At 42.1% G+C, this 14,756-nt stretch overlaps 1 protein-coding gene across 1 annotated transcript in view; it reads left to right on the forward strand.

Annotated features, from left to right (window-relative positions):
* The window catches only part of LOC144510096 (AP-3 complex subunit mu-2), a 31,605-nt gene extending 23,240 nt beyond the window's left edge, over positions 1-8,365 (forward strand). Inside the window, exons 7-8 of the mRNA XM_078239365.1 lie at positions 4,128-4,272; positions 6,188-8,365. Of these exons, the coding sequence (XP_078095491.1) occupies positions 4,128-4,272; positions 6,188-6,288 (246 nt within the window). The 3' untranslated portion in view covers positions 6,289-8,365. The remainder of the gene's footprint in view (positions 1-4,127; positions 4,273-6,187) is intronic.
* Positions 8,366-14,756: the final 6,391 nt, after the last annotated feature.

Genomic DNA, 14,756 nt, shown 5'->3' on the forward strand with positions numbered 1-14,756 from the left:
AATCAACATGGGCTGCCAGTTTTTGACAAAGCGCCACTGAGTGAATAGAACTGACTGCTTAAAAGATATGCTACACAAGAAACATGGCACCGATACATTTCTTAAAGGCAGTATCGTCACAAGAATTAAAAATACAATTTTTATGGTTGGGGGTGAATTAAGAGGCTTTCTGGTTTCAGTGAAGTACAAGCTCAGTCTTGATGGGGAATATTGCTACTGCTATATCTGTTTTTATTTTAGAACATATCTGTTTGTAAGTTGAAACTTTGAGTCAATCAGGAAATATCTCGTTTGTATTGTTTGGGATGAATAATAGAAGATACAGCATAAAAGGAGGCTGGTTCGGCTGATCATCATTGTGCCGTCTTTGGTAGAGTTATCCCATTAATCCTGTTCTTCCTTCCTAATCTTGTCATTTTTTTCTGGACAAGTATTTATACAGTTAGGTTTTGTATGTTGCTGCTGAATCTACTTCCACCACTTTTTCAGGCAGTGCATTGCAGATCACTACTTGCAGTGTAGAAATGGTTTTCTTCGAGAAACATAGAAACTAGAAGCAGGAGTAGGCCATTGGCCCTTCGTGTCTACCCTACCCATTCATTATGATCATGACTGATCATCCAACTCAATAGCCAGCCCCCCCCCCCCCCCCCCCCCCGCATATCCTTTGATAAAAGTGCTGAATTGGCAGGAGAACAGTTCTAAATCCCGGCTGTTCTGACAGTTCAGCTTCTCACCTGAATCTGTGCACTGAAGAGGTCCCAGTCGTGAATCTCATTAAAACCCAAGAGGGCGGGGCCTATTCACACAGGAGTTTGACAGTTCTGGAGCTGTGCGGATGCACAGTGGCTCCAAACTGTCAAACGCCCGATCACTGGCCAGCCTGGGACCCCCACACCCAGCAGTGCTGCCCCTCCAGCCCCCCACCCCCACGGCCCGATCGTGGCCCCCATAGCAATTCCTGGGCTGGCCTTGACCGGCCCCACCCCCCCAGCAGTGGCTATTTCCGCCCCCACCTCCCGCTGCTGAACCCCACCCCCCCCACCCCAATCACTGCCCTCCCTCCATCCCAGACCGATCCCAATGCAGAGTAGCAACGGGACTCTCCATCCCCACTGATCGCCCCCTTGGCACTGCCTGATGCCAGTGGGCAGTGCCAAGGTGCCCCCTGGGCATGGGCACTTTGCCCTTTGGACAGTGCCAGGGGGCACAAGCTGGCATTGCCAGAGTGTCCAGGGAGCACCACCCCCGCTGCCCAACCCCTGGGGAGCCCCGATTGCCCCCCCCCCCCTTCATTCCGGTGGGGTCCCCTGCTAGTTCCCAGAATGTGGGGAGCTGGTCTGAACCCCACCGAAATGAAGTACTCCTGGCGGGGTGGGAGATTCGATCGGGACCTGATAATTATCTGGAATGCATATTTAAAACCTATTAAGAGCAGATTTAAATGACTTGCCTGCCTTCCCGCCGGTTTCCAGTATGGTCTGGCTGGCGACTATTCGCCGGCTCTGGGAGATGCGCATGCGTTCACGGCGCATGTGCAAATCCCTGTTCAAAGCCACAGACATGCGTCTCCCACCGCGACCCGCCAGAGAAGTTGCGGGCCGTAATGGGAGAATCGCGCCCACAATGTTTTGGCCTCAACTGCTTTCTATGGTAGAGTATTACACAGGCACACAATTCTCTGGATCAAGTCATTTCTTCTCCTCTCCATCCTAAATAGTCTAGCCCATATCCGCAGACTGTGACCTCTGTTCTGGACTTTTCCCACCACCTTGCATCTCCCCTGTCTGGTCATGTTAGAAATTTATAGGTTTCTATTCGATCTCCCCCTCATTCACCCCTCTGGTTCTTATCCATTCATCTTTGTCTTCTGGTTTTTGACCCTTGACCTGTCTACCACTGGAAACAGTTTTTTTCTCATTTGCTTTTTCAAACCAGTCATGATTTTGAACAGCTGTGTTGAACTCTATATTCTAGGTGGCACAGTGGTTAGCATTGCTGCCTCACAGCTCCCAGGACCCGGGTTCAATTCCCGCCTTGAGTCACTGTCTGTATTGAGTTTGCACGTTCTCCCTGTGTCTGCATAGGTTTCCTCCCACAGTCCAAAGATACACAGATTAGGTGAATTGGCCCTTTTGTGTCCCATTAGCCATGGGAAGTGTGTGGGGTTATGGGAATAGGATGGGGAAGAGGGCCTAGGTAAGGCACTCTGTCAGAGAGTCGGTGCAGACATGATGGGCCAAATGGCTTCTTTGGCACTGTAGGGATTCTACGATTCTCTAGAATATTCCACTTCTCCAGTATCTTAATACAATGACAGTCTCTTGTCCCTGCTATAATTCCAGTAAATCACTTCCACACCCTCTCCAAGACCATGACATTCGTCCTAACATCTGGTACCCAGAATTGAACACTGTACTCCAGCTTGAGGTCTAATCAGTTTTGGAATATTTTTGCATAACTTTCTTGCTTTGGAGATGTATGCCTTTATTTGTAATAGCCTTCTCAACCTGACCTGCCAACTTCAAAGATTTGTGTACACCTCCAGGTTCCTGCACACCCTTTAAAATTGTCCCATTTAGTTTGATTGCCTTGCCTAATTCATCCTTCCAAACGTGTGACTATTCTATTTCCTTCTGCACATGTTTATTTTGGCTTAAGGCTTTTACATAGGAACTAGAAGCAGGAGTAGGCCATTTGGCCCTTCGAGCCTGCTCTGCCATTCATTTTGATCACGGCTGATCATCGAATTCAATATCCTGATCCCTCGTCTCTTCCCCCCCCCCCCCCCCCCCACCACCTGCCCACCCCTCCATAATCCCTTGATCCCTTTAGCCCCAAGAACTATATCTAATTTCTTCTTGACATCATACAATGTTTTGGCTTCAGCTACTTTCTGTGATAGTGACTACCACACATTCACCACCCTCTGGGTGAAGAGATTTCTCCTCACCTCAGTTCTAAAAGGTTTACCCCTTATCCTCAAACTATGACTCCTAGTTCTGGACTCTTTCCCCACACCCGCAACCATTGGGAACATCCTTTCTGAATCTACCCTGTCTAACCCTGTTAGAATTTTATAAGTTTCTATGAGATCCCCCCTCACTCTGCTAAACTCCAGTGAATATAATCCGAACTGACTTAGTCTCTCCTCATATGACAGACCTGCCATCCCAGGAATCAGCCTGGTAAACCTTCGCTGTACTCCCTCTAAAGCAAGGATACCAAAACTGCACACAATATTCCTCACCAATTCCCTATACAATTGTAGCAAATATCCATATATTCAAATCCTCTCGCTATGAAGGCCAACATATCATTTGCCTTCTTTATTGCCTGCTGTATCTGCGCGCTTACTTTCAGCAACTGATGCATGAGGACTCGAGTCTCATTGAATGCCCCCTCTCTCAATTTACACACATTCAAGTAACAATCTGTCTCATTATTGCTATCAAAATGGATAACCTCACATTTATCCACATTATACAGCATCTGCCATGTGGATGCCCACACACTCAGCCTGTCTAAATCACGCTGAAGCATCTCTGCATCCTCCTCGGCTCACCCTCCCACCCAACTTTGTATCATCTGACATTTGGAGATAATGCATTCAGTTCCCTCTTCCAAATCATTAATATATAATGTGAGCAGTTGGGGTTCCCTGCAGAACCCGACTAGTCACTGACAGCCAATCAGAAAAAGACCCATTTATATCAACTCTTTGCTTCCTATCTACTCACCAGCTTTCTATCCACCTCAAGACATTACCTGCAATCCCATGTGCTCTAACTTTACATAGTAGTCTGTTATGCGAGACCTGGTCGAAAGCCTTCTGAAAGTCGAAACCACATCTGCTTTTTCTCCTTGGTCAACTCTACTAGTTACATCCTCAAAAAATTCCAATTGATTCGTCAAGCATGATTTCCCTTTTTGTAAATCCATGCTGACTTTGTCTGATTATACCACTGCCTTCCAAATACTAAGTTGTGAAATCCTTTTCATGGAAGCAGGATTTGTATATTTTACTTCAGCTTTCCATTTTCATTGCAGTGAATATGTTCTTTTCAATGATATTGATTTGAGTAATTAAAAAAATCATAGTGTATATCTGTATATCCACCATTCAGGTGCTGTCATGGGATATTGGGAAGATCAACCCACAGAAGTTGCCAAGCTTGAAGGGCACCATGAGCCTGCAGACAGGGACACCCAAGCCTGATGAGAACCCCAATATTAACATCCAGTTCAAAATCCAGCAACTGGCCATTTCAGGTAAGCAGTTGAAAAAACATTTATCTTGGTCTTTAACATGCTACGGTTGGATGGTTTGCTTTTACACTTGAAGAACAAAGAAAAGTACAGCACAGGAACAAGCCCTTTGGCCCTCCAAGCCTGTGCCACTCATGATGCCTGCCTAAACTAAAACCGTATGCACTTACGGAGTCTGTATCCTTCCATTCCCATCCTATTCGTGTATTCGTCTAGTTGCTGCTATCGCACCTGCTCCCACTACCACCTCCGGCAGTGCGTTCCAGACATTCACCATCCTCTGTTTAAAAAAAAAACCTCTCACATCTCCTTTAATCTTTTTCTCACACACCTTTAAACCTATGTCTTCTAGTACTTGACTTTTCTACCTGAGGAAAGCGCATCTGACCATCCACTCTGTCCATGCCACTCACAATCTTGTAAACCTCTATCAGGTCACCCTTTAACCTGTCGTTCCAGTGAGAACAAACCGGGTGTATCCAACCTCTCCTCATAGCTAATACCCTCCAGACCAGGCAACATCCTGGTAAACCTCTTCTGTACCCTCTCCAAAACATCCACATCCTTCTGGTAGTGTGGTGACCAGAATTGTACACAATAATCTAAATAAACTCGGAGAGAAAAATGGGGCTGTCTACCTACAAATTGTCCTTTAGCTTGGCAGTTGTGGGCTTCTGTCTCACTGCTATTACACATTTGCTTTAGCTTGATGGTGACGGTGATTGCAAAGTTTTGATTTCACATTTTAATTTGCTCTAATCTTTGCCCTGCTTCTTGTGGATGAAGCTATTTACTTCGAGGTGGGCAAATTATTGAGAAAAATTGGCCTTTATTAGAGAAAGATAACTTGAATTCTTCCCTGCAGTTCTAACTAGCATGACCTCTGTTGCTCTACTAACAGATTGCTTGTGGTTTTTAGATCCAAAAAAGTAGCAACCTTCCTTCTGAAAGTAGCCCAAATGAGGTCTTCTGCCCCGACCCTTCAACAACTTGCAGCGTAATGAGGAGATAGGGTGCAAGCGTAAAAACATTTTACTGAAGATAGTCATACAAAGAAACAACTTCAAAAAGTTGCAAGAAAAATCTGTATCTTTCAACTTTAATATTACTGTCTATCAGAGGATATTTTATCATCATAAGCTACAGTAAAGAATTCCTGTTTCTCATCTGTAGAGTGAGAAATGGTCTCACTGCTGTGGACCAAATTATATCGCCTAATTCCTGATAAAAATGGAGCACAGTAACAAGTCTCGCAACACCAGGTTAAGGTCCAACAGATTTATTTGGTAGCAAAAGCCACTGAATGGAGCATAGCAGAGTGTGGAAAGAGTTGAAAATGTCCTTATGGGATTCTAAACATGAATCTTAAGTGATAGTCTGAAAGGAATTCCTTGCGTGAATTCTTTCCATTACCAATTACAGAAACTAATAATAAAGACTTTAGCTCCAGAAGGCAGCTGATGTTTTGTCTCATTGATGTGAAGGCTGCCAAGAGCGGGGAGCAGAATACTGAAACTCAGTGCATGTAATGCAAAAGCATTAATCATTTTGTTTAGGCTTTTCATGGCTTGAATGGAAAGTAAGTATAATTTGCGGTTCCAAGCTCAAATTGGTATTTTAAATTGCAGTAGTGTGTAATTTTGATTTCTGACCAGCTATCATTATGATCCGAGTGTGACTGCAGATATATTTTTACTGCAATGTGGAACTGGAGAGTGATTGTCAAAAGTGACTCCATTGATCACTTCACAAATGCCAGAGTCAAGTTTCATCTACCCATTCATTCTCCCAAATCTTTTATGTTACTTACAGTCATCCACAAAGTGCAATTTCAGTCTTGTGTCGTACATTATACTGAGATTGCCTTTTCTTATTCGAATAAAACTGTTTACTGATATTGTGTTGCATCTTGCCTCAGGTTTGAAGGTAAATCGACTAGACATGTATGGCGAGAAATATAAACCATTCAAAGGCATCAAGTACATGACAAAAGCTGGAAAATTCCAAGTCCGAACGTAATAACTGTACTGAAGTCGCATGTTGCAACAGCAAGACTTCCTTTCCCTAATTGTTTGCTTAACAATTGAATGTTCCCACTTTTGTTGTGTGTTGCATTGATATCAATACAACCAACTTGCATGGTTAACCATGTTTCAAGGACTTCAGAACTGTACTCTCAATGTTAACCACAATGTTCTTGGCATGAGTCAAAGGTTTAAGACTTGTGTGTCCTATGGTAAGGTTTATATTACAGTCTCCGTCACTGAAGGAGTGCAGTTTGTTATCACCACCTGGCCTGTCTTCAAATAAAATGTTATCACTTCAATATAATTAGCAACCACCATTATCTCGGGTAAGATAAAAGCTGAAAATTTGCCATGTGGCACTCGTTTTACATCACAGAAGCAGAGTACAGAAAGAACATTTATGGAAAGCAGTGTTACTGTATTGTACCTTCAAGATTCAAACTGCTAGATTTGGCATTGCAATTTTTCATAATTATTATTTTAGTAACTACTCGATGCCGGTTTATTAAGGTGATGATTTTTGTTTTGCACTGCTCCTGCCCATCAAAAGGACATGTTGATTTACACATGACCTTTTCCCATTATGCTTGTTTCCCAATTGTTGAATGGTTCTTGCTGTTCATGATCTTTCAGTATTCAGTTAGCCTGAATACCTAATGCACGCACATTGTTTGGAACTATGTTTGTTTGTATCCTTGTATAAATTAAATATAACAGAGTCCCTATTTACCTTTTTGAAGAGGGTATCAGTATTTTCAGTGTTGCAATGTTAAGTGATGCAAAGTTCTTTCGAATATCTGTTTTTAAATACATTTTATTTTAATATTTTCTTGATCCTGTCTGTATACAATCTGTTTAAAAAGGAACGCTTCACCACCTATTGTTGTCTCTAATATCTGTGGGCAAAGTATTGTGTAGTAACTAAAATTATTTCGCATTTTATACTCTGCTTGGAACATTTAGGATCAAATAGGTCTACTGTAAGTCAGCACCATTCAAGGTGATCTGAGTAATTAAATAAGGCAAGCTGAACATCTCCCTGTTAGAAAATTGTTGAAGTTGCCTAACTTGAACAACCTGCACATTTACATGACTGTTTTCCACCCTTAAGCATTTCCTGACTTGCACCATTTTCACATGCAACAGTGATTGACGGACAAATGTGTATTATCCTGACTTTCGTGCACACTGGTGGGTTACTACTCTTGATTTGAGGTGCAGCTGATAATGGGCTCAGCACAAAATGTCTCAATCATGGAACACCATTTGGCACCAATCAACTATGAAGAGGTTAACACGTATTCATACTCAACTGTCCAGAATGCTCAGCAAAAAATGTCTCCCCCTGTTCCCACCAGCCATCCCCTTCTCCCTGGCATGCATTTTTAACTGTAAAAAAGAACGACTGGATTCTTTTGCTTTTTTTGCCTGCACATTGCTTTGTGAAAATGCCAGAATTCTAAAGTCAATTGTTGTAAGAAGACAGACCTTGCATTCTCACAATCCACTTTTATTAATGTTCACTTTTTTTTTTTGATTCCACAACTATTTGAAGCTCAACTTTTGGAAATATTTAACACTGTTGATGCAAACAACTGAATTCAACACAAGGGACCATGATTAACTGCAATTGACAAAAAAATTTGGAAGAGAGAAAACGTTCAATACAAACTGATGACAAAAGAAAACAAATAGATACTTCTTCCTTTTTTTCATCATATTCATGATAAAGGCTGAACTTTCTATTTGTTAATGTTACCATATTGAGGTCCAAATGAAACAAAGAGACAAGTATTTGAAGGTGTAGTACAGGTTCGCGTGAAACAGACACTAAATTGGTCAATACTATTACCTCATTGTGTTCTTTTGGGAGACTTGGGCCTTGTGGGTAGTATAATGTTTTAATTTATTCTGAGTATTTGGATGTATAATAGAACAAATATTGCAGCAGTCTCCTATTGGGTAATGTTAATAAGGAATATGATTCTATCATGGATCAGAATTTTGCTTGATGCGTGTATCTGTTAATGTTTAGTATCAAATAAAAAAAAGCATTGTTAGAACAAATTATCTGCAGAATATTGTGTTTTTATAACTTTAAGCTTTTTTTCTGTGAGCTCGTAGAAATACAATCTTTATTAGATAAATAACAAAGGATGAACCCAACATCAATCAGACTTGCCACAATTGGACTGGTTAAACACTACATTAAATTTCAGCATTGCCATCCTGAAAATGATATTATTTTATTGAAATCTTAAACATATTTTATGCTGTCTCAGTTTTGGCCTTGCATGTTCTTTTCCCATGTGAAATTGCACCACCTTCCAAATGCACTGACAATTAACAGATAACACAAGTGTAATATCCATGCAAAGCCTTTGAGTGTAGTTTAATGGTCTTACAAAACCTGCTATTCATTCATTTGCTCTTAGGCAGTCCATCAGGACCAAGGATTACTTCTTTCCATCCCAGGTGCAGGATCCTGAGGTGACTAAACAGTCCAATGCTGGATCCGCACACTCTGCCACAGGCGGGGCAGATTGTGTTCGATGAGGTGGGTGGGTGGATGTTCGGATTTTGTTCTGCTCCTTCCACTGTTTGTGCTTGCCTCCACCTGGGCCTGTTGGAGATGGTCAACATGGTTGGCAACTTAATAGATGCTTCTTCTCTGGTTTGTGTACTCGAGTAAGTGATTCCTCCATATTGTTGGGGATATTAAATTGTTTCCAGGAGGCTTTGAGAATGTCCCTGAAATGTTTCCTCTGCTCTCCTCAGTAACCATTTGCAGTGACAAAGCTCGAAGTAGAGAGCTTGTGTTGGGAGTTTTGTCAGGCATGCAAAGTAGCTGATTATCCACAACCATTGCCTCAATACTGAGGATGTTGGCCTCATACTCTGAACACCTGTCCTGCAATTGATTTTGTGGAGGCATTGCTGGTGATATTTCTCCAGGGATTTAAGGGATGTCTGCTGTACGTTGTCCATGTCTCTGACACATACATGAGGGCAGGTCATACTGCAGCCCTGTAGACCATGAGCTTGTTGTTGGGTTTGAGGTCTTTGTCATCATGGCTGAAGACTGCACTGACACACTAGTGATGAAATTGAGTTTCATCATCGATGTCTGCTCTCATGGAGAGGACGTTCCAAAGGTTTGAGAAATGATCCACATTATCAAATCATTTGCCGTTGATTTGGATAGGCAGGGGGCATACACTCAGGAGATAACCAACATTGTCATTACAAAAATAGCCATTCTGTACTTAGTGTTTCATGCCTTAAATGTGTCAATTGTACAAGAGCCTCACTAAAAACATTAATTTTCTCATATCCCATGAACCATCTGTCAAGATTTCCATACTCCATCAAAAATACTTTCAGCCAGAGTAAATGCATCACAATGCTTCCTTATGTCCTCCTGCCACAGGCATTCACTTTCCTCAGGAAAATAACTATTCTCACACTTCTTTCGTATTGTTATTGCTACGAGCATAATATTGGTCTTTTGGAAGTGTTGAAATCTGGTTAAGGACAATTGATGTTTAAAGAAGAAATCCTCCGATTTCTTTCCTATCTCGTGACTCTGGATTCCACCGTTCAAGCAGAGGCCTCCCTCTAACTCCTGCACAATGATTTGAAATATTGGAAACCAAGGATGGTTTCAGACCGCTAACAAGCTGATGACTCACAGAACTCCAACTGCAACAAGCTTTACTGCCTTTTATTGAGAGGATTTCTGTATATTTCTTCCTTTAGCTTCTAGCCAAATAAATCTTCCAGTTATTTTTCCCTTTCCAATTTTGTTTTACAATGAATTCCAGCTTCCAATCACAGTCTGTGTCATGAACAATAGATTGAGCATTTACCCTGCTTCGATTGTAGGTTAGTCTTTACCTCTTGACTTCCAAGAAACCACAAGCGACATAAGATCCAAAGTTGACACAAATTCATAGTTGCTTCTCTCAACCAGTATTGTCTGCTGGCTGTGCACCAACCACATGCAAAGATAAACTCAAAACAAGATCAAACTAAATTCCACTAATCTCCATGGCAATGTGACACACAGCCTGTTCGCAGGTAGAAATGCAACTTAACTACATTTCAATTACAAAGCTTTCCTTAATTATGGAAAACCACATGAATAACCTATCCTTCACTAGAATAGCTACATACATCATATTTCCAGTTCCTTCAATAAGTAAGCCCATCCGCTGTGATTTTACCTTTCTGGCTGTTAACCTCTTATGCCAACATGGCCTCAACCTTTTTGGTGTAATAAACTCCAAGCTTGTTTGAATTGCAGTTCAAGGTTGTTTTTACCAGTTTCTTAAACTGATTCTGCCATTTTCTTAAAACAAAGTTCTGTTCTAAAACATGAATTAGATATTCTTACAGAAGTTATCGTTAAAATCATGGCCCAGAGCTCCCATGGAGTGGTAATCACCATTGGATTTTAACTCTGCTCCTTTTTACTCCCCCAAGTCTGGAGCTGCATATTTCTCACCCAGACTTTCAACCCAGGTCTGTTGAGAGATGTGCAGCATAGCAGCTCCGAGAATCCATTATGTACAGTGCGGCAGTGTTGGAGAAAGTGAAGTTATGTTCGCTTCTTAGGGCACAAACTGCTGTAAACCAGGTAAGTTTAAAGGTTCCAGCACTTTGACGGGAGAAAAGGCAAGCGTGTAAGATAAGTGGGTGAGGGGGTAATATGGGATGAGAAAGGAACCTTAGTGGTGGGATTTTCCAACTGTGCTTGCCCCAAAACTGGAAAATCCTGCCTGAGGCCAACAGACCTTTCCCTGGTCCACCCCTCGCTTGCTCTGATTCCCATGGTGGGCAGAATGGAAATATTCACCCCTGAGGAGTCACATGCCTGTGAGACATTCTCTGATTACATTCAGGTTTAAAACTGAAACCAACCACAAACCTTCAGTTACTCCTCTTAACCAAAAGGAACTTGCCGCCTAGAATTCAATGGTTTAGACTGAGACACATGAGATATGATTCAGTTACTGAGCACATGAAAGGCAAGTATTACACCCCAGCAGGTGCATTATTAATAATGCCTTATTCAGAATAGGTAGTCAAACTGGAAGATTTAAATTCTATTGAGGAATTGGAAGCATATATTTTGCTCATTGCGAAACACATACCAGCTACTGAGAAGAGTTTACACAAGACAAAACAAGCACAGCAGCAGGATAACAAATGCATCCATAAAAGAATAATGTCAGAATAGATGACCAGATTATACTCTGAATATAATGTCCTAACTATATTAGGGCATTATATATAATATAACAAAAAGAAAAAGATGTGGTTTGATGATGTTGATTTAAAATAACATCAAGGTTTATTATAGAAGCTGTTGCCTGTACAGAGTGGAAAATTAAATTAAATAGGAGCCTGCAAAACACCCCAATAACACCACCATCAAATCATGTGACCAGCTCTTAAAGCAATCATGCAATTAAACGTATAACGCCTCATAACCCAGTACTTTGCTAATACTTCAAACAAAGAAAAACATCTCACAATCATTGATGACTTCTTAGTTTTTAATGTCAGACCGGTCATCCCTAAAATGCCTTGACTTCTCCAAAAATACATCAATGACACTTGAGAATAGTGAAATGTCGAACAAGAGCCAACAGCTAATCAGTCACTTTATTGAGGAATTAATCACAATTTGCCTTGCGTGTGCAGTAAATAGCCAACAGCAGAGTAAACCACTGCTGCCCTTCACTTTTCATTTGAGGCCATGGCAGCCTCTGGGAATGGATTTATTTGAATTCAAAGGCAAAGTCTTCGTCATCCCCATTGATTACTGCTCCAGATGGTTTGAAGTGAATAGATTACACAGCATCATGGCAGAGGGAGTCATTACAGCACCAAGAAGAATGGTGCCCACAACTGTCCTCACTTTGCTAATGAGCTGTTGCACAACTGTGCATAAGAATATGGTTTCCTGAATATGACTAGTTTGCTTAGATATCGTCAAATGGAAAAGCAAACAGACGAGTTTGAACAATCAAGGAATTGATGAAAAAGAACAACAGTATTAACGCAGCCCCTCTTAATTACAGACCTCACCACTAAAAAATGAAGTCTTGCCATGCAAATTATTGATGGGAAGATGGCTATGAATACAACTTCCAACTCTACAACAAACACTACAACCTAGCGTGAAAAAATAGGAAGCGTGAAAAAATAGGAAGTGTGAAGCACAGCAAAGAGATTGTCGTTACGACCCCGTGAGGAGGGGTAAATACTGCCTCCACTAGCGTACCATCCAGATCTGGCTGCAATGGGATTTTGTTATAAATTTAGCAAGGATGTGCTCTGCCACTACTGCAGGAATCCCACTATGCACGCTTTCAGATTACAAAGAATTAATCGAATATGTTTTCTCTCTCTCACACATACACACACACAATGAGAAGATTGTAAAGAAAGTAAACAATCAAAAGTAAAAACAGTTAACTGTCCTTTGGTTGGTCTCAGTGCAGTGATTTCACACTGCAGCCAATTTATTCAGTTCTTTCCTGGGTGTAGCTACAGTGCAGTAGGAGCCCATTTGGCCCATCGAGACTGCACCAACTCTCCGAAAGAGGCAATTTAGCATAGCCACTCCACCTAGCCTGCGCATCTTTGGAGTGTGGGGGAAAAGCAGAGCACCCGGAGGAAACCCACACAGATACGGGGAGAATGTGCAAACTCCACACAGATAGTGACCCAAGGCTGGAATTGAACCCAGGTCCCTGGCGCTGTGAGGAAGCAGTGCTAACCACTGTGCCACTGTGTGTCCGACAGAGCAGATTTCCACATTTTATTCCAAAAATATCTTGGTTTGTAGTAAATTCCTCTTCATAAGATGGGGACTTCTGCAATCTTTGCAACACTACTTGCAAGAGAGAGACTGGCTCTTGTAGCTTTCACGATATCATTCTGATCTCTTTTCTGACTTGGTAAAAATCAGTTCTTAAAAAGCTTTGCTGCTTTATATTCTATTTGTAAGAAGTTTAACAACACCAGGTTAAAGTCCAACAGGTTATATGAACACTGCTCGACAATCACCAGGCAAGACTGTTCTCTTCCTGTTGGGGAGCACTTCAGCGGTCACAGGCATTCGGCCTCTGATATTCGGGTAAGCGTTCTCCAAGGCGGCCTTCGCGACACACGACGGCGCAGAGTCGCTGAGCAGAAACTGATAGCCAAGTTCCGCACACACGAGGACGGCCTCAACCGGGATATTGGGTTCATGTCACACTATCTGTAACCCCCACAGTTGCCTGGACCTGCAGAGTTTCACTGGCTGTCTTGTCTGGAGACAATACACATCTTTTTAGCCTGTCTTGATGCTCTCTCCACTCATGTTGTTTTGTTTCTTAAAGACTTGATTAGCTGTAAGTATTCGCATTCCAACCATTATTCATGTAAATTGAGTCTGTGTCTTTATATGCCCTGTTTGTGAACAGAATTCCCACTCACCTGAAGAAGGGGCTTGGAGCTCCGAAAGCTTGTGTGGCTTTTGCTACCAAATAAACCTGTTGGACTTTAACCTGGTGTTGTTAAACTTCTTACTGTGTTTACCCCAGTCCAACGCCGGCATCTCCACATCATGACTTATATTCTATTACCATGCCTGTTATCATCATTGTGTTGTAGAACAGGGAATTACATTTTTGATTTCTCATCTCAGAAACCTTTGAAGATGAATAGTTTAAAGGTCAACAGGAGATGGTGTCATTCAAACTCCTGAGAGGGGTGGGGTGGGATTTGGTGGGGGACGCTGGTATTACATCCTTTTTGTTGTCATCCCACTTGGGAGTGGAAGGCAAGTTGTATATTCAGCAGGCTGGGTACTCATTTCACCCCTCCTCACGTGGATGTAACAGAAACAAATAGAAATTCTACAACCAGGCAGGCAGAAGACACTCCGATCAAACAACACGAGTGTAGTTTGTCTTCAACCTTAAAATGAAATCAGGACCAGACAGGGAGATTGGTCAAGGCACTGCAGAGACCAACATTGTGAAGTCTGAGACTTTGTGGGCAGTATGTATATAGCAGAAATAAAGACTTGGGGAGGGATAGCGTTCATAGAATCGCTACAGTGCAGAAGGAGGCCAATTGGCCCATTGAATCTGCATCGACCACAATCCCACCCAGGCCATATTCCTGTAACCCCACATATTTACCCTGCTAATCCCCTGACACTAGGTCAATTTAGCACGGCCAATCAACCTAACCTGCACATCTTTGGACTGAGAGAGGAAACCGGAGCACCCGGAGCGAACCCATGCAGACACAGGGAGAATGTGCAAACTCCACACAGACATTGACCTGAGGCCAGAATTGAACCCTGGCGCAGTGAGGCAGCAGTGCTAACTGCTGTAGAGTAAAGGATTATCATCAGGAACACCTGATCCTGATGTAATTATTGATGTAACTATG

This window comes from Mustelus asterias, chromosome 22 (assembly GCF_964213995.1).
Source record: "Mustelus asterias chromosome 22, sMusAst1.hap1.1, whole genome shotgun sequence".
NCBI lineage: Eukaryota > Metazoa > Chordata > Chondrichthyes > Carcharhiniformes > Triakidae > Mustelus > Mustelus asterias.